The sequence below is a fragment of the Hirundo rustica genome, chromosome 21 (assembly GCF_015227805.2).
Source record: "Hirundo rustica isolate bHirRus1 chromosome 21, bHirRus1.pri.v3, whole genome shotgun sequence".
In the NCBI taxonomy this organism is placed as follows: domain Eukaryota; kingdom Metazoa; phylum Chordata; class Aves; order Passeriformes; family Hirundinidae; genus Hirundo; species Hirundo rustica.
Genome location: NC_053470.1, coordinates 63,801 through 90,381, shown reverse-complemented (window position 1 = coordinate 90,381; position 26,581 = coordinate 63,801). Strand labels below are relative to the sequence as shown.

The 26,581-nt window shown below is 38.5% G+C and overlaps 1 protein-coding gene across 4 annotated transcripts in view; it reads right to left on the bottom strand.

The window, feature by feature from the left end:
- The window catches only part of RPGRIP1L (RPGRIP1 like), a 44,604-nt gene extending 27,929 nt beyond the window's left edge, over positions 1 to 16,675 (bottom strand). For 2 of the 4 annotated variants that reach the window (XM_058423221.1, XM_058423222.1), the window contains exons 1-9: positions 16,597 to 16,671; positions 14,333 to 14,424; positions 13,109 to 13,253; positions 11,532 to 11,830; positions 10,175 to 10,274; positions 8,606 to 8,749; positions 7,240 to 7,345; positions 4,984 to 5,130; positions 3,800 to 3,873 (exon numbers count right to left, since the gene is read on the bottom strand). In XM_058423221.1, the coding sequence (XP_058279204.1) occupies positions 3,800 to 3,873; positions 4,984 to 5,130; positions 7,240 to 7,345; positions 8,606 to 8,749; positions 10,175 to 10,274; positions 11,532 to 11,830; positions 13,109 to 13,253; positions 14,333 to 14,417 (1,100 nt within the window). In that variant the 5' untranslated portion in view covers positions 14,418 to 14,424; positions 16,597 to 16,671. Of the gene's footprint in view, positions 1 to 3,799; positions 3,874 to 4,983; positions 5,131 to 7,239; positions 7,346 to 8,605; positions 8,750 to 10,174; positions 10,275 to 11,531; positions 11,831 to 13,108; positions 13,254 to 14,332; positions 14,425 to 16,342; positions 16,510 to 16,596 lie in introns of those variants that run through there. The other 2 variants (XM_040084011.2, XM_040084012.2) reach the window with 2 other exon arrangements.
- Positions 16,676 to 26,581: the final 9,906 nt, after the last annotated feature.

Below are 26,581 nucleotides of genomic sequence, written 5' to 3'. Positions count from 1 at the left end.
CAGGAGGATTTATTTGGACTGCTTCCAACACCCTGACCAACAGGGTGCCAGGTCATATCCCTGAACCTGTCAAGGTTTTTCTAGGATTTTTGTTTGCTTGCTTGTTTTTTTTCCGTACTATTACATTTGTATTTTTTTTTTTTTAAATATTCCTAGTAAAGAACTGTTACTCCTATTCCCCTATCTTTGCCTGAAAGCCCCTAATTGCAAAATGGTAATAATTTGGAGGGAAAGGGGTTTACACTCTCTATTCCAAGGGAAGTTCTAGCTTTCCCTGGCAGACAACTGTCTTTCAAAACCAAGACATTTGTGAAAAAAATCACAGAAATGTGGGAGTTTTTTAAATAAAGGAGTCAGTTCCTCAACTCTTCCCCTTGCTGAAGCCCACCAGTTAACAAGTAATATACTTTACACACACACACACACACATATATATATATATATATAAATTCTGGATTCTATGTTGCAACCTATCTGTCCCATAGATCTATATATATAACAAGCCTCAACAAAAATAAAACAAATTAAAAAAAAGAAGTATTACAGAAGGGACAGCCTACAGAGCTTTGTAGACTGTACCTGAGGGCTCAAAGAGAATGGCCTGCTATGATGGGTGACTACATGCAGTAGTTCTGAGTATTTTTAAGTGCAGTTACATCAAAAATACTTAAAGAAGGTTAAAGAAAAAGAAAACTATTACAGCATGAACTGTAGACTCTGAAGTATATTGCAAGGATTTATATTCCAGATCTGTGCTCTTCTTAAAAATGGTTTTATTTCCCTGTATTTTGTTGTTTCCTCATAGTATACCTAACCTATTTAATACATTTTTCCAGGCACAGAGCTTCTTACACTTTGACAGATTGTCTTCTACAGCATGTATGAACTTAAGCAATGCTTCTAAGTCCTGCAGTAAAATAATATATATTTTACTCTCCTATAATTCTGAAGGTAATATGCAGGGAATACAATGCACTGCACCCACTATTATTCCATAGTACTGCCTAGGTGCAGAAAGTATACAGTGTGTTCTCTAACTGCCTAAAGTCCCATTGGTCCTATAAGGAAAGAACAAATCACATCAAAAAAGGTATCAAATACCCTTAGTTTTCACACTTCTGAAATTGTTTTCACATTTTAATGACAACTATTACGTGCATTTATTAGCTTTAGGTACAATAACTTCACATAAAGATGTAGCTACATCTAATGCAGTTTTTCAGAAGACTATACTATGTCAGAAACCATTAAGAGTTACAGTGATAGCAGTTCAAGTTTTCAGTGTTTAAATGAAGAACATTTCAGAAGACAGGTTTCATCCCAGCCTATGTATTGTAATGTTTATGTTAGTTGGTTTGAATTGAGTCCCTTTGTGTTGCCTTCTTCATTTGAATTTTAAGATTCATGTGGAATGCCTTTCACATCTACTGTGTTTCACTGGAATTGAAGCCATGTGGATAAATTATAATGGTCAACCACAGTGGGCACTGCTTCTTTTGGAGGAAATTAAACATTGCCAGATTAAGCATTACATGGTCATGTGAAAACCACTCCTCCAAACCTTTTATCAAAATGTACTGTTTTATTGGACAAAGAGTAAATAACAAGAGTCAACTGACGAATTCATATTTGTTCTTTGCAAACTTCTCAAATGCGGTTCTGCAAGTCTTGGCTTTGGATTGCTATCAACCTCACAAAAATAACATCAGCAAAGGATGGGTTTGTGCCTCTTTTCCTCCATTAAAAAGATTTATTAATTATCTAGCACCTGTGGACACTTAGTACCCAACACTAGCAACAAGTAAGCTGCAGCAGAGTTGCATTGTGAAAATGGGAAACTGAAAAGCTAGCCATTAAAGAGTCATTATGATGAAGTTATCTATTTCTTCTTGTTCCTCGATGTGCTGGTTTTGGCTAAGGCAGAGGTAATTTTTTTTCCTAGTGGTTGGTATGGGGCTGTGTATTGGATTTGTGCTGAACACAGTGAGGGTAATACAGAGATCTTTTTGTTATTGCTGAGGAGGGCTTGCAGATAACCAAGGCCTTTTCTGGTTTTCATACTGACGTCCTGGGGAGAGGGCTGGGGAGGGATACTGGGAGGGGACACAGCTGGGAGAGCAGATCAAAGGAGTATTTTCTAGTACATAAAGCCAGAGGAAGGAGCAGAAAGGGAGGACATTTGGAGTGATGGTGTTTGTTCTCCCGGGTCACTGTAATGTGTGATGGGGCCCTGAAGGTGTGAAACACCTGACTGCACCTGGGAAGCCAAGAATTAATTGCTTGTTTCGCTTTCCTTGTGTGCACAGCTTTTGCTTTCTCTATTAAACTGTTTTTATCTCACTGCACAGTTTTTCTAGCTTTTACCCTTACAATTCGCTCCCCAGTCCACTGGTGGGGGAGTGAGCATGGGCTGTGAGGGGCTTGGGGGATGGCTGGGCTTAAACAACAACATGGAATGATGAAACGTGAATCAATGTTTAAATGGGACTATATGAAAAGACAGATTATTTTAGATACAAGAACAGCCATATTGTAGGATAGTAACAGAAACATATTTAAATTTACTTAATCAAACACCTTCTTAAATTCTCTGTGATTTAAGTAGAACAGAAATATTATAAGTTGATTTGTCAGTGTTACTTTTCCGCATAATGATAAAAGGAAAAAAGAAATCATAATCAGAAATATTTATAACATGATCAAATTTTAGAGAAATCTACAACAGTGAACTTAAGTGACAGACAACTGATCAACTCCCCCTATACAAAACTCTGAGTATTGTGATTATATAACTGTTACATCTCATAAGTAAAAAACTTTTAAGTTATTTGTACTCACCATTTTTCACTTATAATTTTTAATTTCACCATAAAAAAATTTTCACCATAATTAATTTTTAATTTCACCATAAACCATAGTACAAGAAATAAGAAATATTGTAAGAATGCTATAAACAAAATTTGGTATCACTCCCATTGTGCTTAGTCACTGGTATTTTTTTGACAGACATTCCACTGACAAGCCAAACACTTTAAAAGGAGAAATAATTTCAATACAAGAAAAAATGTCAAGCATTTTACCTACTTTCTGAGGCAATTATTAACTTTAAGACGTGTCTTATTATCTAATCCTCTTTAGTGCAAAAAATGGCAACTTCACAATCAAGGAAAAGCTCATTTTTTTCTTTCATATGCTTGTGGCAATTGGCTAGAATTGCTTCTTTTCTATATCAGTAAAAGTGAAATGACAGCTATTACAAAAGAAACAAACCACACCTCAAAAATAATTAGAAAAGCTTTCAAATGTCGGGACTTTATATAGGCTCACTGTGAAGTGCTGGAAGAAATTAAGACAGAAATTTAAACACCCCTTTGTTAAAATAAAACAACACAAATCAATTCCAAAACCCCAAATAAACCCAAATTAATATATATCTACCTAGATGCACTCTTCTCTCCAGAATAACTGAAGAAAACAATGAGAAATTCAAATAAGAACTTCTTTCATTTATGTTGAAAATAAAGTGACTCCTACTTATTTTTAATTACGTTCTTTAAAGCAGTCACCTACTGTTTCAAGAGTATTAGAACAAGTTGGTCAATTTCAACAGGACAAATGAAATACATGGGCAGAGTACCATGAATGTTTTAATATATGCTTACTGATATGACAAACTGGAGCATGAACATATTTACATATATGCACAAACACTCAATATGCACATTCCAGCATGGAGTGTATGAAGACCTAACCAACAGGACAGGAACTTAATTTTTTATATACCGAAACCATAACTTACCTGCTTTGCAGCTTATCATAGTTTTCCTTCAAGAGTTCATTCTCTTTTTCTAGATCATTTATTCTTTCCTGTAACTAAAATGAAGAAGGAAGTTTCATTTGATGCACAGCACAAAAGGAAATTACAATGAATGTGCGAAGACAAATAGTTAATTATTTTTAGGCATTGTCAAGCTATTTCTTTTTTTTATACAAAATCAGAATCACAGAATATCCTGCATTGGAAGGGATCCACAATGATCATCAAGTCCAACTTTTAAGTGAATGGCCTATTTGGGGATGAAACCCACAACCTTGACAGTATTAGCACCCCTGCTCTAACCAACAGGGCCAATCTCAGAGTATACATGCAAAATAATATAAAAAAATCTGAAAGTCTAAGTGTATTACTGACATTATAAAAAACATATCCTTGCTTTCCAAATATTCACTAAAGCAATCCATAACTTTAAAGCTATGAGATACCAAGAAGATACAGAAGATATGCAGTTGCAGTAGTTTAAACATTTGGAGGAAGAATCTCTGAGATAATCTTGGTAAACTCGGCTCATGTAAAATACATTTAAAATAGGTAAACCAGGTGGCAAAACGAAATTTACTACAAAATGTAAGAGAAAGACAAGTAAGCTGGCAGACTTTTACTCCTTCTGCAATGAAGAGAATGAGGAGTAAACCACTTGATTTTTTAGCCCTAAGTGCGCATGACATTAGTCTGAGAGCATCTAGACAAAGAAACAGAAGTAACTGATTTGCACTGCTAAATCAGATATAACACTGTACAGTACTGAAATTAAATCAGGTTGAAAGAATACAAAAAAATTATTATCAATAAACCAAGTATGATTTTCTTTCAGTTAACAAACCACTTGTTCAGAATCAGAATTGATATAAAATCCTATGTTTTAACCTGAAATATTGTCCAAATACTGGTGCAGTGACTACATGGAACAGGGATCAGGTGTGATTGATATTCTATCAAATGCAAGCAGCAGCCACTGTTCTTTTCTTTTTAACAGGGTAAAAGCATATATATCACTAGTATATATATATATCACAAGGTCAGTCTTCTAAATGTATTTGAAACACCTATTCACATTTCCACAATTAAAAGGTATCCCATCATTAATTCTTCCCTTATCTATATGTAGCTCAAGCAGATTCAAGATCTATCGAACACAGTCTCACCTCTTCTGTCCTTCTGTTTGAAACAGTCACTGACTGCAATTCCTTTTGAAGATGGAAGGACTTTAACCGCTCCTCTTTAAGCTGAACATTCAGTTCATCACCTTTTGCTAATAAAGCATCATGGTTGGTCTTCAAGTTCTTTAGGTTCTGTGAAAAAGAAGGAAGGAATACCAAAATTAGACTTAGTAAAATGTTCCCACAGAGGATATTTCAATAGGGGAACCCCTTGACGAGGTTCTCAAGGTGCTATTGAGCGGATGTTCTCAATATGATGAGCAGGACACATTCTTGAACTAAGTAACTGAAAGTAACTTTCACTTGGCATGGCCAGCAGAAGGTGACCTGGTTGCCCTCATGAACATTAAATCCTCAGTTTACTCATGATGCAAATGACAAAGAAAATAATCTGTAAAGCAGTTAAAAGATTTTGCAGTGGTTACAGTGGTTGGACATGCTAACCAAAAACCACTGCATCAGCAAGCAGAAATCAATGTCATCCACATCTATGCTAATAATGAGCTTGCCACAGCTCTCTTAACCCTTATATTTATATAAACATATACACACACATATAAATCTTTATACCTACAGTTATACATATACACACAATTGTAGATATATAATTCTTTTCACAACCCTCATGCATTCAGCTCTATTTCCCAGCTGGAAAATCTTCAATAAGGGACTTCTGATTTCCTTAACATTTTAATTTACTTTGACAGATTATAGTATGGCACATTTAACCAATTTTAAAATTAAATGGAGGATGCTGATAGATCCTCTATTTCCACATATTAGTTAATATTATACTGCCTACATTCCACAATCCTGTAATTAAGCCTCACTCATTAAAAATTCAAATGTCAATCACATTCAAATTATGATTTGAGACATAATAGTCGAAAGCCCAATCTCCATTGTTTCATAAAATGACTGGAAGATAATTTATGCCAAATAAATATGTGAATATAGTCAATACTTAATGCTTTTAGACAGAAAGAAGTTAGCTTCATTTTTTCCATACGGTATTCCTACAAAGTAGTTAAACAGAGAAGCTAACTGTTAATCCTGTAAAAATTGTTTACGTTCATATGCAGTCTGAACAGATGGGAAAAATTACAAAAAACTCATGAAAAATCAGTCACCAACTTGATTTTCAGCCTTTCGTATCTCATTTCTCAGGAAGATAAAAATCATGGAGAATAAACAACATTAGCAGTCAGTTTAAGAAAAAGAAACAGTTATTTTTATAGCTATTTTTATAACTAGTTATTTATAGTTATAAATAGATATAACTCTAAATTCTAGAGTTAAACTATCTCTATTTTAGATTCCTTAAAGAGAAAAGACAAAAAGCCATGTTAAAACTTTTCTCAGTTTGGCAGAGAAGATACAGGAATTACACTGAAGAGGAGGAGGGGGGCAAAGCAAAACAAAATGCAGAAACAGAAAAACATGGGCAAAAAACCAAATCAAACAAAAATCTAATGGCACAAGCGTTATTTAGCATGCTAAAAATATGCAGCCAGAAGTAAGAGCTTATAAGGATACTCAGTGCTTCCACTTCAAAAGGCTGGATACTCTATAAAGCTCTATTGCAGTTAGGATTCCTACTTACAGGAAGTCTCCCATTGCCAAGTTACTATCATACCACCTCTGTATGCACATGCAGTTCTCCAAATACATACAGGAAAAAGCAGAAAAAAGCTGTACAATTAAAACCTACAGATGATCTACCACAGAAATGCATGTTCTGGAGATATTTTCATAAAATTGCCCTTTTTATAAGGAAAAATATTACTTAAAGTAGCCGTCTAAAATAATTACCATGAACATATGAGCAGCGGTTAAATCCTAATGTCAGAGCCAAACTGCTCAAGCTTCAGCAAAGAGTAATAAGTGGAGGGGGCTTGGTACTCCTTTTTGGTAAATCAGTACATCTAAGTCAAAGTCCCCTCTTTAAATGATCAGGGGGCTCTTTCCATACCCAGACAACTCAGTTCATTCCTCACAATCTGCTTGGTATGACTTTGCAGATGAAATCACTAACACCTGCTAAACCCTGCTGAAAAAAAAAAAAAGGTTAATACTAAAAATCCCTACTCCATCTGGAGTAGTTTGAGTGCAATGTAGGATGTGGTTCATTTTAATGTACTCAGTATTGACTTAGAATCAAGACCTGTGTATAATTTTTCTTCTGTTTAGAATGCTTATGTGATAAGAGTATAGGAATGTTACAGATCAAATTGCAATTACCTCTTGAAGCTGGAGAAATTTTCCTTCCATTGCTGAAAGAGCATTGCTTTTCTCAGCCAGCTGTTTACGGACTTTGATCATTTCCACATTGTCCTGAATGTTTAGCCTTCAAAATTAAAAAGAAATGCATCATAAACACATACTTTGAAGAAGATGTATATAATACCCAAATTAATTTGGTCTTCTATAATTCACACAAGAGAGTTTAGGTAAATAAACATTCTACTGCTCTCTCTTGTTGTATCTACACAGCAACTTCAATTGATACATATACATCTTTGTTTATAGTCTAAAACTGTATATGACAGTATATGAAAAAGAATGTATATGTATACAAAAAAGAAAACAATCCTATGCCTAAAGAGATTTCTTTTCCTCTCTCCCACCATCCAAAGTATTCGGTGCCAGAAGAATGCCATTTCATGAAGTTTCCACTTATCAAATACTGTAAATAAAATGTGAGTTAGCAATTTAGACTGTAACATCTTAAGTCTTGTATTAAAACAAGTTGCAGGTGTGTCTTAATTACATGAAAATAATTTAATATCTATGCAGATATTCTTACAATTCTAAGATTAATTTGAGTCTGTACTGTTTATTAGAAAGGATGCTTAAAATAATTCAAAAATTTAAAAAATATTGGTTTTTCCTAAACTAAACCCCATTACTTCCACAAGTATGAGAGGATGAACTAATTGGGATTTTTATTAATATAAATGATGATAAAATCAGAATAAATTTTCAATATCTGAAAAGGCATTTCTCTTCCAATATCTGTGTATTTTAGACATGCTGGACAAATTGTCACAATGCCATGCTGGAGCAAGTGAAGTGGCTACAAAGCTCAATTAGACATCTGAAAAACAATTGACTATGTGAATAATGTTGCTCTCTAATACTAAAACAGTGGTAGAGACTTTGTCTCAACATTTTCTGCAACAGCAGAGCCAGTATTTTTCTATTCATAGACTCCTAATTACTGAGTAGCAGTGAACATTAAATTGTCCACTATGAACCTACACCTAAAATTTGATAAGAATTAAAGTGAAGGAAAAATAGGTGATTAAAATTTTATGACTTGAACTTCAATTGAACCTGTATCAGCTGGAAAAGAATTCTCTAAAATGGTAATTATGAACTTTTCTGCTTATTTATGAAAAAACATCATAACTTCTTATTGTAACTATCTCCTTGTTTAGAATTATCCATACTACTTGGCAAAACATTTTATGACTTGGTTTTACCAATCAGACAAAAATTAATAAGGCCCACATTTCTCTACAGAAGTAGTAACTTCCACAGCTACCTACAAACGTTAAAGCTCCTCTAATGCTTCCACCACAGAGATTTTAATTTTTCACAATACCTTTGGCTTGCTGTACCCTGCTCTTTCAGCCGTAGGGTGGATTCTTCAATTTCCTTCTCTTTCCTTCTTAACTGACTCCCAAGAATCTCTTTAGCACGGTCTAGTTCCTCAATTTGTTTCCTTTGGGACTCAATAACAGTCTCCCTGAAAGTACAAGCATTCTACATTCCAAAACCAGCTATGTACTTTTTCAAAGGAAAAAAAAAAAAAAATAGGGTACTCAAGTAGGCCAAACTTTTAAGTGTTCAGCAAAATCTGTATTTCTTATTAACATACATCACAAGAGAGGCTTATGAGTTTAAATTGCTATGAAAGTGCAACACAAACTCTCAAAATAAATGGTTCTGTGGACTGAATAATATTTAGCAGAACCTCACTAAAACACTGTTCATGGTTTCTTATACTCTGTATTAGGAGTATCCTCCTTCTAATCCATTAGCACCAATGGTTTCTCAAAAGCAAAACACCATTACTAGCTGTCACAAGATTAGATCCTCAACCGATTTTTAAACTTTTATTCTGAGATGGGAAAAATCTAATCCCCCCCCCAACAAAAATAGAAAATAAAAGAATAATATAAAAAAAGAAAATAAAGAAAATAAAATCAACTATTTGTGTTTTAAACAGCAGAATTCATCCAGTAAATGCAATTTTAAAAAGTAAATTATAGGAATACTTCTGTACAATTGTTTCCTATGATTCCAGGTAATCTTAATATTTATAAAATTTCAAGCACAAAAGAAATAACAGCACATTAATCCATGTATTTCTAAACTTAGCTTGCCCATTAATTGGAAATTAGCATTTACAGAGAATATAATAAATAATCTGATTTAAGCAAATCACTACGGAAATAAACAAAGAGCTCTTAGAAAACCCAGGTTCTAAACATACAATTCAGAGAAGAAAAATATTCTAATCAAACCTCAATATCTTTTAATTACATGTTAACTACTTTTTCTATATAACACCTCTCTATTTTCATGCCATCTGTACATCAAGGATGTTGTAAGGGTTTCCTAAGCTTCAATTCCAGTTAAAATGTGGAGTTGGATTACAAACCACGCTTCAAAATGCAAAAGTGAATCAGAATCATTTTACATAACTATCCCAATACTGTGCTTCTTGCACTGACCCATAAAATCCGTCTGCCTCTAGAAACGAAACTTAAATGCGTAAGTGAAACACACTCACATAGTCACCACCTCAATGGTGGTGCACATTTTAGGACTTACATTGGTAAAACTTTTGCAGCTAAGGTTCTTTCTTCTTTTGTCAGCTTTGACCCGTAACAAACAAGGCAGGCATAGCAATCCTAGCCTCACCACTGGAGAACAGTTTTAACTTTTAGCCAAATTCTTATGTACCTACATTTTGCATTCTAAATTTCTGATTCCGTTTCCCTTATCATAAAACATTTCTGCACTGTTACCAGTGTTATTGTTGTCAGAACCAACTATTTTCTTTTCTGAAATGAGAACTTCTTAAAAGATATAGTTTATTTCTTCAAGAAAACCATAAGTACTAAGAATGATAATGACAAAAAAATAAGTGATATGAAAATCATACAAATTTCTGATTTCAGCCCTTGAATCCTCGAGCAGACCCTGTCCATATTTGGGAAGCACAAGGTCAGATGATCTCACTTCTAAACACTGACATCTCATTCCTGAAATCCAAAAAAAGATAAATTTTTGACTTGTTGAATGAAAAAGCTTTTAACAAAGCTTTAACTTTTCACTGTATCTTTATACAGTACAAACAATTGCAACTTCTATATAGATGTCATAAAAATTATTTTTACATCAAAATCACATGGAAAGAAATAATCATAGTACGCACAACATAAGCTGCTGTAAAATCTGAAGGATAGGTGATGCAGAACAGTGTTAAAGCAAACTGTTAAAAACATGTCCTGAAAGTTTTTTTCAGAAGATTTTACTTTCAAAGACAGAGAACAGAGACTGTGTCTTCAAAGAAGAGAAATATCAGTATTATTAGACAGGAACGTGGACTTGTAATCACTTTCTCAGCATTTTCTATGCAAAATCCCAAGCGTCATTCACCCAGACATGCAACTATTAGGACCATATTTTTGTAGCAGTGCAGATAATTTTCTTGTGTTGTTTAGAAGCAGCCTAAGCCCATGGTGAAGAAGAGAAGTGAGAAAATAATTAAGAAAGAATTGTTACTTTAGAAGTAAATGTGATGGTTTCTCCACATTTTTTCTCCTATTCTTAGCAAGAAGAAATTAATAAAGTTTTGAGGTGGGACTAAACACATTTCATTTCAAAGACTGCATTAACGCAGCCATTCCTCAGTCCCCAGAACAGTATCATTTAGGTACAATGATACCAGCAGTTCAAAATACCTGAAAAAAACTTACCTACTTTGCTGCATTAACTTGACCTATTCTGAATTTTGATCTTTCAGTATTATTTTAAGATACTGGCAATTGTGATACATATATATATACACACACACACAGATATACACATGTATGTGTGTGACTCTCTCCCTCTCTCTATATATATCTATGGTGATACATATGTGTCTGTATGCATATGTACATATATATATATGCCTAAAATATTTTTGGGGGGTTTACTTTTGTTCAAATTGAGCTATTTCTTAGATGGTTGCAATCAATACAGAAATCAAGTAGGACTTTTGGATGAGTTTTCCATGGTATTTTTAAATCAGCCAAACAAAAAGCAGATACTGGAAGCTATAATTATTATTTGTAAAGTTTTCTTTTCTCTTAATATCTAAGAGAGCTAAACCATCCTTATTTTTTCCAGGCATTTTATTTTTCAATAATTGCTCTGCATATTCTCTAATCTGCACTAAAAATGTTTTGAAATTCAGACTCATGGTTTCAAGAGCAATCAAAGAGTTTGCTGTTTTCAATAAATGTGAATTATACCCTTCTTGGTGTGTTCTGGCATGCCAGCAGCCTCACTCTCTTTTTTGAGACCAGTGTTCACACGAGATTGAATGGAGTTGTACAGACAAGGCCTATGGCCTTGAATCTGGAGCTGCTGTTTAGTTGAAATGAGTTTGTTGCGGAGGCTCTCATTTTGTTTCTCAAGCTCACGAACTCTTTCTCGCAAATGCTCAATCATTTCTTCCAGCTCCAGAGCCTGACCCAGCTGCTTGGGTCCACAGCCATCTTGGTCACATTTTCTTTTATCATTAACAAGCCGTATTAACTTGGTGGTCATTCTGGGGAAAACAATCAAAAAAAAAAAAAAAAAAAAAAAAAAAAAAAAAAAAAAAAAAAAAAAAAGAAGTCAGCATAGAAAGTATTCTGTTGAAAGGAACATGACCACAGCACAGAACCTTGATAATAAATTTCAAGTTTTGATATAACTGTTGTTGCCTGTGATGAACCCCTTGAAGATAACTGAAACCACTGAGCAGCATTCTGCTCTACAGCACTGATGAATAACAGTTTCCTAAGGCTTATCATTTAAGGTTAGTAAAAGAAGGACACATTTACATTGGTGGATTATGAGTATACCCACCTGGTGTAAGTGGATGACAAGTCGTATTTTCTGTGCACAGAAACACAGGAACTACCATTTGAAATAACGAAACAATTAATTTAATCTATAACAGCCTGACAGAAAAGTTGGAAATTATGTAATGCTCATCAACTAGACTGTGGCTCACTGAATACTGAGCCAAAAGAAAATAATGTTTCGGACTTTAAAGTATGAAATAGACAATATTTTCAACTACCCTTTGATGAATTCATTAGCTCTTCACCAGAAACTGGATTAGATGCAGAAGGAGTTTCTTAGCAATTAGCACACTGCGAATACAGTCACAGCGTTCAGCCCTTCTGCAACACCCTAATACTACAAATAATTCTTCACAGTGCAGATTGGTTTGCTGCCACACTAACTCCTGACAAAGCACACGAAACTTAGCATACTAAGCTTAATAATCAGCCTGAAGTTGTTTGTATATTTGTGGGCAAACTGGGTACTGTGCTCCCCGTGCTACTTGGGACTTCAACACTGAAGTTATCTATGACACTGAATAAAGGAGCAATGATTATAAAGACATTTCAGCGCTAATTCACCAATAAAAAGCTAGAGGCTGTTCACCTTCTTGAAAGACAGACAGGGACCAAAAAGGGGGCCGAATCTCTCTGTATAGAGCATTTTGATTCTAGAATGAAACACCTGATGAACCATTAGGCTTCTCCAGCTTGCTCTCCAATTCCCAGAACACTCCACCAGCAAACCTGGGAATCCAAGGTATCATCTCAGATGTACCTCTGTACACAGAGATCTAATAGGGGTCACTGCAGGAGCCATCTCACATACTCAAAGACAACTAGAAATCAATACAAAAATCATATCCAGTGGGTGATTTTTTGCTACTGCATTAAAAAGTGCTCTGAGAGAAATCAGCATGATTTTTATCTGTTGATGATGCTTTAAAAGGCCAAAAAGGTACTGTGAGTTAAAATAAAAATATTAAACCCCATACCTTTTAATTTTATCCTCTTGCTTATTTGCATACTGTTTGAGTAGGATGTGGTCATCACGTAGATGAAGAAATCTATCTTCCAGTTCCTCTCGACTGATTCGTGATATGACTTGTCGAGCTTTTACATTCTGTGTAGATGATGATTCTACCCAAACCAAGGCAATTTTAAATTACCTTCAATACATTCAACAACATATAATTCAAAGTCTAATTCACTTTGAAATTCTAAAAAAAAAAAATTAACAAAAATTTTCAAGTAATATGATATTTTACACTTGTTTCAGTCTATTGATTAATTTCCTCAGACTTTTTCCTTCCTCTAAGAGACTAAAAAAAGTACTTCAAATGATGCAGCAAACTGATTATCTACCAGGCAATGCAAAGATAACAATGGTCAGACATAATAACTAAAAAACAGGATGAGCATTACCACTGAGATGCTTTGTAATCTGTTTCATCGTGAAACAGATTACTTGTTTCTTGTCTCTTGAAGCTTGAATTAACTCACAGTTGGGAAAACAAACGCAAATACAAGACTAAGCCCAGCAGTTCCATTCTAATAGCAGCTGAGTGTCATTGTAGGACATGAAAGAAAGACGAAAGGCTCCAGGTATTTCAAAAGGCAAAGAGTATAGAAGGCTTTTCTAATTCTTACCACCTTTGATAAGGTGTTCCGATACAGACTTAACATGATTGGTGAATAGGAATAACACCTGTCTAACCCCATTGGTGAAACCAGAGGAACAGCAAAACCCCACCTGGAGAAAGACTGTTTTGGGAAAGGATAGTTGTTTTGCCAAGATTGTTTTGAGAAGAAGCTTTCTTGAGAACTTTTCCCTTGGGAAACAGTTAGCACTGCTAGCAGGCTAAAATCCCTTTAGACTTAGAAATGTCAGGCCCACAGCTGAGGAACGTAATATAAGAATTGCATAGTACTTTTGGTTCCCATTTGGTCAAATGAATCTGACCTTGTCCTCAATTCAGCAAAAAAGCATTCTCTTTCTTCTGGAAAGATGAAGGTTATAGATCGATGAGTTTTCCAGTTTTTAGCATCTCACAGCAACTTCTCTCTTATAACAACCTACTTGAATATAGAATGAGTCACAGTACCTTTGAAAATTTAACCCAGATTTTGAACTTCATTTTGTGAAACATTTTTAGAAAGAAGCTAAGGAAGCAACTCATCAAAGTCTGTAATTGCAATAAACAGCATCTGGTACAAACCTTGTAATCCTTCCGTTTCAGCTGGAGTTAGGACTGTATTTCTCCCAGCCAGGTTCCCCACAGTTTCATCAGCAGAAACAGGCATGACTTACCTACGAATAACAAAATTCAAATGCTTCTCCATCTGTAATTTAAACTGTGAGACTAGAATGAACTACAAAACATCATATAAAATAATGACAAAAGTAATGACATTCACTGCAATGACTCAGGCATCACTGCAAATGCTTCCATCTCGACTGAATTCCTCAGAGGACAATCAAGACCTTAAAGTTTAACACCATGCTGTTTTTAATCCATACACAAAATATGGCTTATTTGGTTATGCAGTAGCTCCAATTGTATTTAATGCATGCAGAATGTATTACCCTTTAAAGTTCTAGTTCTATTGTCTTCAGGAATCTTTGGGCTAAGGCCGTATTTCCAAGTGGATGTGGGAAGAGGACCTTAGGGGGTTTCTTCTGTGGTGTTTTTTTTTTTTTTGTGTGTGTGTGTGTGTGTGTTTGGTTGTGGGGTATTGTTTGCTTGTTTGTGGTTTTTTCTTTTGTTGTATTTGTTTTGTTGCTGTTGTTTATTCATTTTAAGTCAGATCAAAGCTTAAGGCATCAGCTGGTAGGTGAGTGAGTAATGTCATCATCCACATTCTGAATGGGTCTCTGAAATGAGGTGCTGGGGGTTATGGAGTCATTTCAGTGTTACCTGCCAATCTCTTAGTCTTCTTTCAATCACTGTCCTAAGAGAAATGAATTTTAAAATAGAGACACTCCTATGAATGATACTCATAAATCCAAACACATTTCTTTTTTTAGACAACAGAAAGTTCAGGTACATGGGAAAGAGAGACTAGGAAAGAATTAATTAAAGTATTAATCAATGTAATATATGAAGATATTGCTGTTTCTTTCTTGCCTTCCAGTGCAGAAAATTAAATGTTGGCCAGAGAATTAAGGAATGCTGAAACAACATGAAAAGGAGGAACATGAAATCCTCTTCCCTCCACATTGTTACACCCTTCAGGTGATGTAAATCCTTACTGAATCCACTGGCATATTAACAGTTATGTTAAAAAGACTTGCATCAGAAGACAGAAATGACATAGTACAATCCACAGACATTCCATGTAATATCTCTTAATTTTATCATCAAAACTACTGCCTAAGTGATGCCCTTCTTCTACCAGCAAAGCCCTCTATCATAAACTAGTCTCCATACGGCTTTGTCCTAAAAGAACAAAATGGATTAATGGAAGTTCAGTTTCCAACAAATCAGTCTTGCTTTCAATCTTTTGTTTTTCCACCACTAAAATTTAGAATGAAATAACAATTGGTACCTGGACAGATAAAGATGCTATGCTGAATCTTAAAAATTTAAATCAGGTTTTATTTCCAAGAAAAGTTATGATACAGTCACTTCAGCATTTTGTTAATCAAAAATAAGAGAAAAGAACTTCACATACAAAGAGAGAAAAATTTTCCCTATCCCTGGAATTAGCCTATAAGAACTTCCAGTTCTTATAAGCAAGACTTTTATAGTTATTGGAGTTCAAGTAACTTTAACTTTCTTATATACTGTACTACTTAATGTTACCGTACTACTTAATGTTTCTATCACCATCTGATAAATTACAAAACACTGCATATGACTTTGCTACGTTATGTGAGACCAGCCTTAAATGAGATGAATACTTAAAACTAGAGAATCAAACCTCATGCTCTAGGTCCAAATTTTTATATAACTCACACAAGCACACTGTTGCCCCAGCATCACTCCAAAGCAGCAAAACTAAAGACGGATTATTTACATTTTCAAAAGTACTCAGCCCGTGGGCATAGGAAGCCCTTCTAGGGAAATCTTTAAAATTACAACATTTAATTGTTTCAATGTGGATTTTAGGTTTTCATGAGTCTTGTACATGGACAAAATAATGCTTTTCCTACTATTCTCCCATACTCGGCCAAGGAAACACACCTCCCTCTTGAACCCAGCGGCCAACTCCCACTTTTTACGTACAAAACAGATACTGCAACCGAAAAGGCCTCTCGGGCTGCTCCGAGTAAAAGCGGCCTTTCCTACGGGCATCGAGCTGCGCGCGAGCAGCCTCAGGGGCCCGACATTATCCCTTCAGGAGCTCCGCCGCAGTCCGGCTCCCCGGCCGGGGGCAGCCTGCTGCAGGGAGCGGCGCCACATCCCCTTGAGCAGCTCCGGCCGCGCTGCGCTGCGTTCCCCGCGCCGCGCCCAGAGAAGGATCAGCCGCTCCCACTCACCGCCCCGCCGGCCCGGCGAGACCCCCGGCGCTTCGCTGCGACTGCCGTGAGACGAACGGCTCCATCCGCTTCCGGGGCCACGCGCCCCGCTGCCTCCTGGGAGTTGGAGTTCGGGGCGAGGCCGAGCGCCACCGCCCCCCACTCGGGACACACCCTCGGCCTCTGCCAGCGCGGTGCCGGCGGGGCAGAGCAGGGGAGCGGCAGCGAGAACTGAAGGTACTGCTTCAAAATGTGCAATTTGGAAACGTTTTCTTGAATGCTGCTCTTGATGGCTGTTGTACCTGTGAAAAACGCCAATCACTTGTTTAATATTTTAAAAGTTTAATAGTAATAAAATGGTTATAAAAATAGTAATAGAATTAGAGTAATAAAAAATGGAGCAATTAGGGTTAGGACAATACGAGACAATAAAAACAAAGTAACAGACGTCTGGGTGCCTTTCCAGGCAAAAAGCTCTAAAAAAGGACCCCCGTTAACAAAGGATTATCTCTTAAAAGCAATAGCCTGTTAAATATTCATGCATTTCATACCTGATGCATAAATTCCATTCAAACAAAGAATTCTCTCTGGTTTGTGTCACTTTTTTTCCCTTAATCTTTATGTTGTCTTCAGGGCTGAGCAAGGCAGGAGAAGTTGGTCTCTTCTGATAAGGAAGTAATAAATTCTTTTTCTCTGAAAGATTGACGTTTTTCTGTGGCTGCTATATCTTTGCGAGTATTCTCTCCCTCTCTTAAAACATACATAATTTCTATTTTAACTACAAAAACTATATTTTAACTAAAAACCTACTTTTACCATACTATCAAAATATTAATACAACATTACTAATCAATACAACATAATACATATAGTAAATATTTTGCGTTGAAAGGGCTTTCTAAGATTGCAGTCAGATACACCTGTATAGGGTGTACTGGGCTTGGTGTTGCTATTAATTTACTATTCAACTGACTTATTAAAGAAATATGGGTATTGATCTAGTATTGACACCCAACTGTGATGGACAAAAACTCTCTAACAGTTTAAAGTTAGAAAGTGGATGTTTATTACGGCCGGGCAGCACGCGGGATATTTCCCTAATTCGCACTGCGAAATTCACAGGTAATGACAAAGCCTTTTATTTACAAAAGTGTTGAATACCCAAAATACAAATATATATTCATACCCCTGTCACCTCCCATTCCTCACTTTGTATGCTAATTGGCAAAGAGGCTATTAAGCATGCATAGTTTGTTTCTTAAAATGAGTCAGGGGCCTATTCTGGGGAGGGGTCACCAAAATGAGGAAGTAAGATGAGTCTTCCTCATTCTGACCTTTCTACCTTTTCAATGCATTCGTGACAAATGAATCCTTGGTAGAACTTATAGTTTCCTGTGTTGAATGGGTCCTTTAAGCAGGAAATCTGCAGCTATCTTATGTCCTATTTACCACATTTTGTTTTTCATTACAAGCACAGCTACATAAACATAAAGCTGACAAACAATGAGTTACTAAATCTGGGACAACTTATCTAAGATCCGGCTTCTGTTAACTGCGAACAAAGCTTACCTATCTACTTCAGCTAATTCAGACACTTATTATCTTAACTTTCCTAAAATCCCTAATTCTTCAAATTTAATGTCTCATTCCCCACTTCCTCTTTGAAATGAGTAAATAACTTTACTCAGTATACAGAGTCTTCCTCATGTATCCAAGCTATACAGCTAGTGTCTCTCAAGACCAAGCCATACGCCTTTGACAGTGATGTTAAAGCTGCCACTCATCGTAGCATCTTCTAATTCTAAACAAGTATTACAACAGCTAACACTAAACTTATGCTGACCAAAATAAATGACACAACTATAGGGTGGATTAAGGCATTCAGTATACCAGTTGCTGGCGGTGACCACCTTAAAGGCACATCCCACTAATGAGACAAATGCTCCTCAAGCCTTTTAAAAACCCTTTTGATGGTCTCTGTGTCATGGTGTATCATAATTAATATCTTTTTCCCTCCATCTCTAATTTCTTTTAAGATTTCTCTCAATTCGTGGTGTTTCAACAATTGAGCAACTAAAGTCAAATTCATTCCTATGGGCACAGGCAGTATCTTCTGCACAGTGGCTAGCTTGGCCTTTATATATTGATGTGATATTACAAGTGCCTGATAGGAAAAATCACATCCCTTAATTCTAACAAAATTGCAAACACACAAATTGAATTGAGTCTCATTCACAATTTGGCTGTCTATCTTTATGATGGGCCATGCTGTCCTAAGACAGACACAACCTTCTCCTAGACGCACAAGTGAAGTTATCTGTTTGCCTGGATGCATTTACTACAATAGTTACAACTTTCCACATAATGTCCATAATAGCTATTAGTCCATTTATTTGTTGTTCCGAGTGAGCTTCAGCTTCAGTTCGTTATCGCCTGGTGTGACCTTCCAAATTCCCTCTGCGGCTTTCTTCACTCGGGAGTGATGGATCCAGACCTTCGGTTCTTTGATCTTGATTGCAGTGAAGGTAGTGAGGAGCACCTGGAATGGCCCTTCCCACTGTGGTTCTAAGTTGGTTTTTTTTTCAGCAAAAGACTTAACATACACATAATACCCAGGTTGTACATCATGTACTGGCCCATCTAGTTCTCTGTTTTGAGCTCCAGCCACGTATTTCTCAATTTCTCTAAGTTGTTTATTTAGGGCCACCACATATCCATGTAGGGTTTCTTCCCCTACTTGAATGGGTGCTGTTCCCCCTTGAACTGCATACTATACTTCCATACAATATTTCAAAAGGGTTTAGTTTCTCTTTTGCCCTTGTTTTTGTCCAAATTTGCAATAAGGCCAATGGGAGAGCCTGGGGCCAGGGCAAATTTGCTGCTTGCCCCAATCTCACAATTTGTTGTTTAATCAAATGGTTCGTCTTTTCCACCTGGCCACTAGATTGAGGGTGGTATGGGGTGTGCAATTCCCAGTCTATTCCCAGGTGGTGACTTATTTGCTGCACAATTTTTGAAATAATGTGTGGTCCCCTATCTGAGGATATGGTGGCTGGAACTCCAAATCATGGTATTATCTCTTGCAACAGCGCTTTGGTCACCTCTTGGGCCTTAGCTGTCCTGGCAGGAAAGGCTTCTGGCCATCCTGAAAAGGTATCAGTTAACACCAATATGTAACAATATCCTCCCTTCCTGGCAGTTCTGTAAAATCAATTTGCCATTGTTGTCCAGGTCCACAACCTTTCCCAAATTGTCCCACTTTAGGCTTTGGGATATTTTTAGGGTTAGTTCGGAGGCAAAGACTACACTGATGAGTTACTTGTATCACTGTGCCCTGCAATTTCCTGGCCATGATTCTTTCTTTCAAATGGTTATACAGGGCATCTATTCCCCTGTGTGTTTTCTCATGTTCCCTCTGTATTAATGACCAAAACAAATAGGAGGGTACTACAAGTTTCCCTTCTTCTGTTACAGCCCAACCTTCCTGGTTATAGCTTGCCTTTTCTACCTTGATAAGTTTCTTATCTTATTATACACTGGCTTACCTACAATAGAAATTTTTCCATCTGGAATCAATGCTGCCTCAACAGCCTTATCAGGTACCTCACCTTTTGCTGCTTCTTTTGCCTCTCTGTTCGCCAGCATATTCCCTTCTTCCAATTCAGAGCTCACTTTTTGGTGTGCCTTTATGTGCATTATGGCTACTCTCTCAGGTAGTTGTATGGCATCTAATAGCCTCAGTATCTCTTATGCATGTTTAATACTCTTGCCTTGTGAATTCAGCAGTCCTCTTTCCTTCCAGATGGCTCCGTGAGCATGAACCACTCCGAATGCATACCTTGAGTCCGTGTAGATGTTGATCTCTTTTCCTTTTGCCAGCTCTAGGGCTCGGATTAAGGCAATTATTTCAGCCTTCTGTGCAGATGTACTAGTTGGTAATGGTCCAGACTCTATTACCTCCTTGCCTGTGGTAACTGCATACCCAGCATGTCTTCTTCCACTGATAACATAGCTGCTTCCATCAGTAAACCAGGTCTCAGCATCCTCAAGCAGGGTGTCCTTCAGATCTGGGCAGCTGGAGTAGGTGGCTTCAATGGTCTTCAGGCAATCATGGATCACTGGTTCTCCCATACTCGTGCTGAGGAAGGAAGCTGGGTTCACAGTGTTAGTTATCACGATTTCAACATCATCTTGTTCTACCAGTATGCCTTGGTACTTCAGAAACCTCTGTGGGGAGCTTTTGTTCACTGAAGATCTCTGCTCCCTTCCATAATGAAGGCATACAGAGGTTTAACAAGCAACCCATCATTATAAATCTACAGTCTGCACCACCCTGTCATGCCTAAAAAGGTTCTTAGCTCTTTCACTGTCTGAGGTTTTGGGGTCTGGCATATTGCTTCCTTGTGATCCTGCCCCAAAGTCCTTTGTCCAGCACTTACTTTGTAACCCAGGTAAATAACTGTTTGCCTCACTATTTGGGCTGTCTTCTGGGATACTTGATACCCCTGTGTTACCTCCGCTGAGGCGTAGCGACCTGGTTCCAGGAACGACACGGCAGCCACACCCAGGCTGCTCGGACCACCAGCTCACAGACACCAGTGTGGTGGACGGCTAATGGCGTTTATTAACTGGTTACATGGAGTTATAAAACCTCTGTTTGCTACATCACATCCGTCTGCTTACGTTACAAGTTAGGTGTTACTTACCGTATCAAGGACACTAACCAACTAAGAATTGAGGGAGGGGTTCTGTCTGCCCGTACAACGCGATATCTTTCGACCGCCTGTCCCTAATCTCCCACATTTCCCCCCCCTCCCATGACTAAGTAAAAAGTATAAAAGTATAAATGTTATAAAAGTATAAATGTCATAAAAATGCAAAAGCTGTTAAAGTTAGTATAATAGGATACAAAAGTGGTATAAAATGTTAGTAACAAGCGCACTTCACGGTAATTGCAGGCGTTCGACAAATAGGATGTCGACTTTCTCTAAACGGCTTCTAACAAATGACACTAGTTCAAAATGCAAGGCCCAAAAATCAATGTCAGGAGTATCATGGTGAGAGGGCCTATTAATGTGGGAACGAGGGTGGCTAGCCATGGGGACTGACTGAACCATGACTCGAACCATCCTCGTTGGGCCTCTCTCTCTCTCTTTCTCTGGGCCAGTCTTTCTCTCAGCTCGGCCATGGAGTCTCGCACGACTCCGGTATGGTCTGCATAAAAACAGCATTCTTCTCTCAAGGCGGCACACAGGCCTCCTTGCTGCATGAGCAAGAGGTCCAGTCCTCGCCTGTTCTGCAGGACGACTTCTGAAAGCGAGGAGATAGATCTTTCCAGAGAGGAGATGGATTTTTCAATTCTCAGTAAGTCTTCATCAATTGTCATTTGCAGCTGAGAAAGTCTTTGATGTTGGGTCACGAGAGCTGAAACACCCGTGGCTGTGCCAGTGGCTCCTAGGCCAAGGAGCATTGCAATGGTTATACCTGTCATTACTTCTCTTTTGCGGAGCAGGATGGTTTCTTCTAAAAAGTGATACATTTCTTCTTCTTGGTGATACAGGACTCTAGGAACAATCAGAACTTGGACACAAAAGTCAGCAAGGTTATTGAGTTTGCTAAGGTACACACAGGGGGTTATTCCGATTTGTTGACAGACCCACATTCCTGATAGGAACGGAACTGCCCACTTATCAGTTTTTTGACTAGGTTGGATGAACTCAGTACAGATATTTCCCATCTGCTTTGCTACGGTTACACTGCCAAAGCATTTGCCTCGGCCTGTGACTTGACTCAGGGTAATTTCCCTCCGGGGTGTGTCTCACTTACAGTTGTGTGGATTGTTTGCTGCAGAATATTCGAAAGGAGCATCAAGGGCGACACCCTCATAAAAAGGAGGTTCTGCATTATAACATAACCAGCATGATTTTGTAAAGTTTGGACTGGATTGGTTCAACGACAAAAAGGTAGCATTTAACACACTAAGAAACAGATTGTAAGGAGCTGACTTAGGTTTTCGGTAGATAGCTAAAGGACTGAATGAGGAGGAGGTGCCAGGTGTGGCCTCTCTCCTGTGTCTGCATGTTGTGAGAATCTGATAGGGTCTACTTGATCGGGGTACTGAAGGTAGGAGTCTAATAATTTGCACGTTCGCCCAATTTAAATGCTTGGCTGCACTTAAAGCATGCCATTTTTATCTTCTTCCAGTCTGTGAGAGGAGTTCGTTCTTTTTCTGACTTCCCCTCAACCCAAGTAGAAATAGTGTTGTTACTGATTTTATATACTTTTACTTCTTCTTTGTCGGAGCCGAAGCCAGAGCCGGCAGCAGAGGACTGGCTGTCCCAGTCTTGGCTGAGGTCCGAATCAGAGTCGGAAGTCGACTGACTGGCTGCTTCCGGGCTCCGGAGCCTTTTGGTCGGGCTCTGATCCCGCCCCTTTCCCTCAGGGCTGGGCCGCCCTTTCTCTCTTGGTCCCCGCCCCTTTCCCTCAGGGCTGGGCCACTCCTTCCCCCTGGGTCTCCTGTACCTGCGCTCCCCCCGCCTCCTGCTGTGGGAGCTTCTTGCCTTAGAAAAACGCGCTTTTTGGCAAAGATTAGCTTCAGTTCTCTCTTTGTGCTCTCCTCCCTTTTTCTGCTCACGCGCCCCCGCGTTAGCAAACGAGCTCTCTTTGTTTTCATTGGCAACGGGCCCACTATCTAAATGACCTTGTTTGTTTTCTGTAGTATAGTTCTTGCTTTCCCTCTCGGATTCAGCGCATAAGGTGGAGGTCCCTCTCCCACTTTTTCAGCATTCCTAGCTTCTTCATCTAGACCGTTGTAAAATGACTGCATCTGTTTTATCTCTTCAGTGAGCGACCTTGAGCTTGGAGGCTTTGAAGCGAGCTCTTGGCCTCTCGAGCTTCTGCATTCGGCAGAACTGACCCCATCAACACTCTGACCATTATCGCTAACATTCAGACTACATTCTTTTACACTCTGAAAATTCTCAACAACAGTTCCCTCTGAGAAAGTTTGCGTCGCTGCTGCGATACCCAATTGGGGGGAAACCTTTAAACAATTTCAGGCAGCTCTCCAGGTGTCCTGTTCCTTCTGCAGCGCATCTAACGCATCTACGACCCTTCCCCATGCCTTAAGATTTTTCCCCGAGCCGGAAGACATTGTGTCTTCGGCAAGAGCCTTAGTACATTGATCCCAAACATCTGGGTGGAGGATATCCACCAGTCTATCAATAATACTAAGTTGCAAAAGTCTTGTCACTGCGAGGGTAAAATCTTCTGCTTTACAATCAATTCCCCACTGCTTATGAATCTGAGAAACGACCTTCACCAGGGCTTCCATCCTCTGCGTGGGTCCGGAGGCGTCCCTCCCGCCGAGCTGGCCCCGCCGCTCGGCCGTCGTTCACCCGTACAGGCGACTCCCGTTCTCCCAGGCAACTCCCGGGGTTTCGGCACCACTTGTTACCTCCGCTGAGGCGTAGCGACCTGGTTCCAGGAACGACACGGCAGCCACACCCAGGCTGCTCAGACCACCAGCTCACAGACACCAGTGTGGTGGATGGCTAATGGCGTTTATTAACTGGTTACATGGAGTTATAAAACCTCTGTTTGCTACATCACATCCGTCTGCTTACGTTACAAGTTAGGTGTTGCTTACCTTATCAAGGACACTAACCAACTAAGAATTGAGGGAGGGGTTCTGTCTGCCCGTACAACGTGATATCTTCCGACCGCCTGTCCCTAATCTCCCACACCCCTGCAGGCCTAGAAAGTTTAGGAGGCTTACCGTCCAGTCCATGCATGTCTCCTGGGTCCAGGTGGCTATTAAGAGATCATCCACATACTGGAGTAACTGTCGTTCCCCTGGTGGAGGTTCCCAGGACTCTAAATCCTTTGCAAGCTGCCCCCCAAATATAGTGGGGGAGTTCTTGTACCCCTGCAGTAACACACACCATGTGAGTTGAGTTTTTCTTCCAGTTTTAGGGCTTTCCCACTCGAATGCAAAAATTTTCTGTCTGGCTTCATGGAGAGGGAGGCAAAAGAAAGCATCCTTTAGATCTAGAACAGTAAACCAAGTTAGTTCAGGTGTTAAACTGGTTAACAAGGTGTAGGGTTTGGCAACCACTGGATACAAGTCTTCAGTTACCTTGTTAACAGCCCTTAAATCTTGTACTAATCTGTATGACCCATCAGGTTTCTTTACTGGCAGAATAGGAGTATTAAAATCAGATTGACACTCTCTCATTAGTCCTAGCTGCAGAAAGTTCTCAGTAATTGGGCTAATCCCTTCTACATCTTCTTTCTTTAGGGGGTATTGTTTAACCTTTACTGGCTGTCCTCCTTCTTTAAGCCTGATTTGCACTGGTAGTGCATTCTTTGCTCTTCCTGGTATATTGGAGGCCCATACTCCTGGAAAGACTTGATCCATTATTTTCTTAAAATTTTACTTGCCACTTCAATTTATTTGGTTATTAGCATTAAGCTTAACAGTTCTACATATTGTTGATCCTTTACCTCCAAACTAATTTCCCCATTTTTGAATATTATTCTTGCTTCCAGCTGCTCAAGCAAATCTCTGCCCAAAAGTGCAGATGGAGCATTAGGCATGTATAAAAATCGATGGATATCCCACTGTTTTCCTAATTTATACTTTAATGGTTTGCAAAAATAAGCTCTTTCAGATTGGCTAGTTGCCCCCTTTACCATAACATAGTTATTGGTTACAGGTATTAGGGCCTTATTCAACACTGAAAATGTTGCCCCTTGTGTCTATCAAAAATTTCACTTCATTTTCTTTGTTCCCCAGTTTGACTATAAACAGAGTATCCCCTAGGGTAGGGCCCTCCAGTCCCCTTCAGTCCTCCTTTACATGAGCAACTACTTTTTCCTTTTTCTGATCACCTTTTTTATGTTCATCACCCTTTCTTAATTCTGGGCACTGGTTTTTCCAGTGACCAAATTTCTTGCAAAATGCACATTGATCTTTTCCCAGTTGGGGTGGTCCTTGTCTTGCTGGACTTTGCCCACGTTTTCCCTTTTCTTCTTCTTTTACTACTGCTACCTATTTCTTCACCCCTTGTTTATATCCTTCCTCTTGGTTAATAAAAACTCTTCATGCCTAATCTAGTAAAGTTTCTAAATTCCAGCTGTTTGGACCCCGGATCTTCTGGAGTTTCCATCTGATATCTCCTGTGGATTGTTCTAAAAATAAATCTATTAATTGCTGCATTCTTTCATCAGATCCAGGATCCAGGGTGGTGTGTCGGCGCATTGCGTCTCGCAGGTGATCTAGAAATTCAGAAGGTGTTTGAGAGGGGCCCTGTTTGATAGCATGTAAGGTTGGCCAATTTATGGTTTTGGGGATTGCTCTTTCTAGCCCTTTTAATATCAATTCTTGGTATCTCTTTAACCATCCTAACCCCTCATCATCATTAGGATCCTAACCTGGGTCTTGAAGGGGAAATACATCTTGAATATCCTCCTGTGTTGTCCTACAATCATCCCCCGCCAGATCCCCAGCAGCTTTCAAAACTAATTGCTTCTCAGTTTCTGTTAAGGCATCAAGTAGCAGTTGCAGATCTGCCCAATCAGATGAATGCTGCTTAATCATATCTCAGCACCAAAAATTTCTCGGCTATTTCTGCCAGCTCTGGGCATAAGTTCTGGGCTCTCTGCTTTCTGCACACAATCAAAGCCTTTTCTCAGAGAGACCCAACTCCAAACACCAACCGTTTTAGGTTCGCAAAGAAAATAGCCAGGGGTCCCTCACAACCCCAGACACACTCCACCAGAGGTTTCTGTTGCAAGAAAGGAGCCGAGTATCAAACAGACATCAATGTGATTAGGTTTGATCTCCCTTTATTGTTCTAAAAAGCCAATATTTATGTGATTAGAGGCTAAAGCAGGCACTGCTAAACAGTAGCTGATTGGTTAAAAACTTATGTTCCGACACTCTAAATGACTGTCCATTGGTCCATGTCTCTTGGCTGCATGGTCAGTTTTTGTTCTGTCTTGT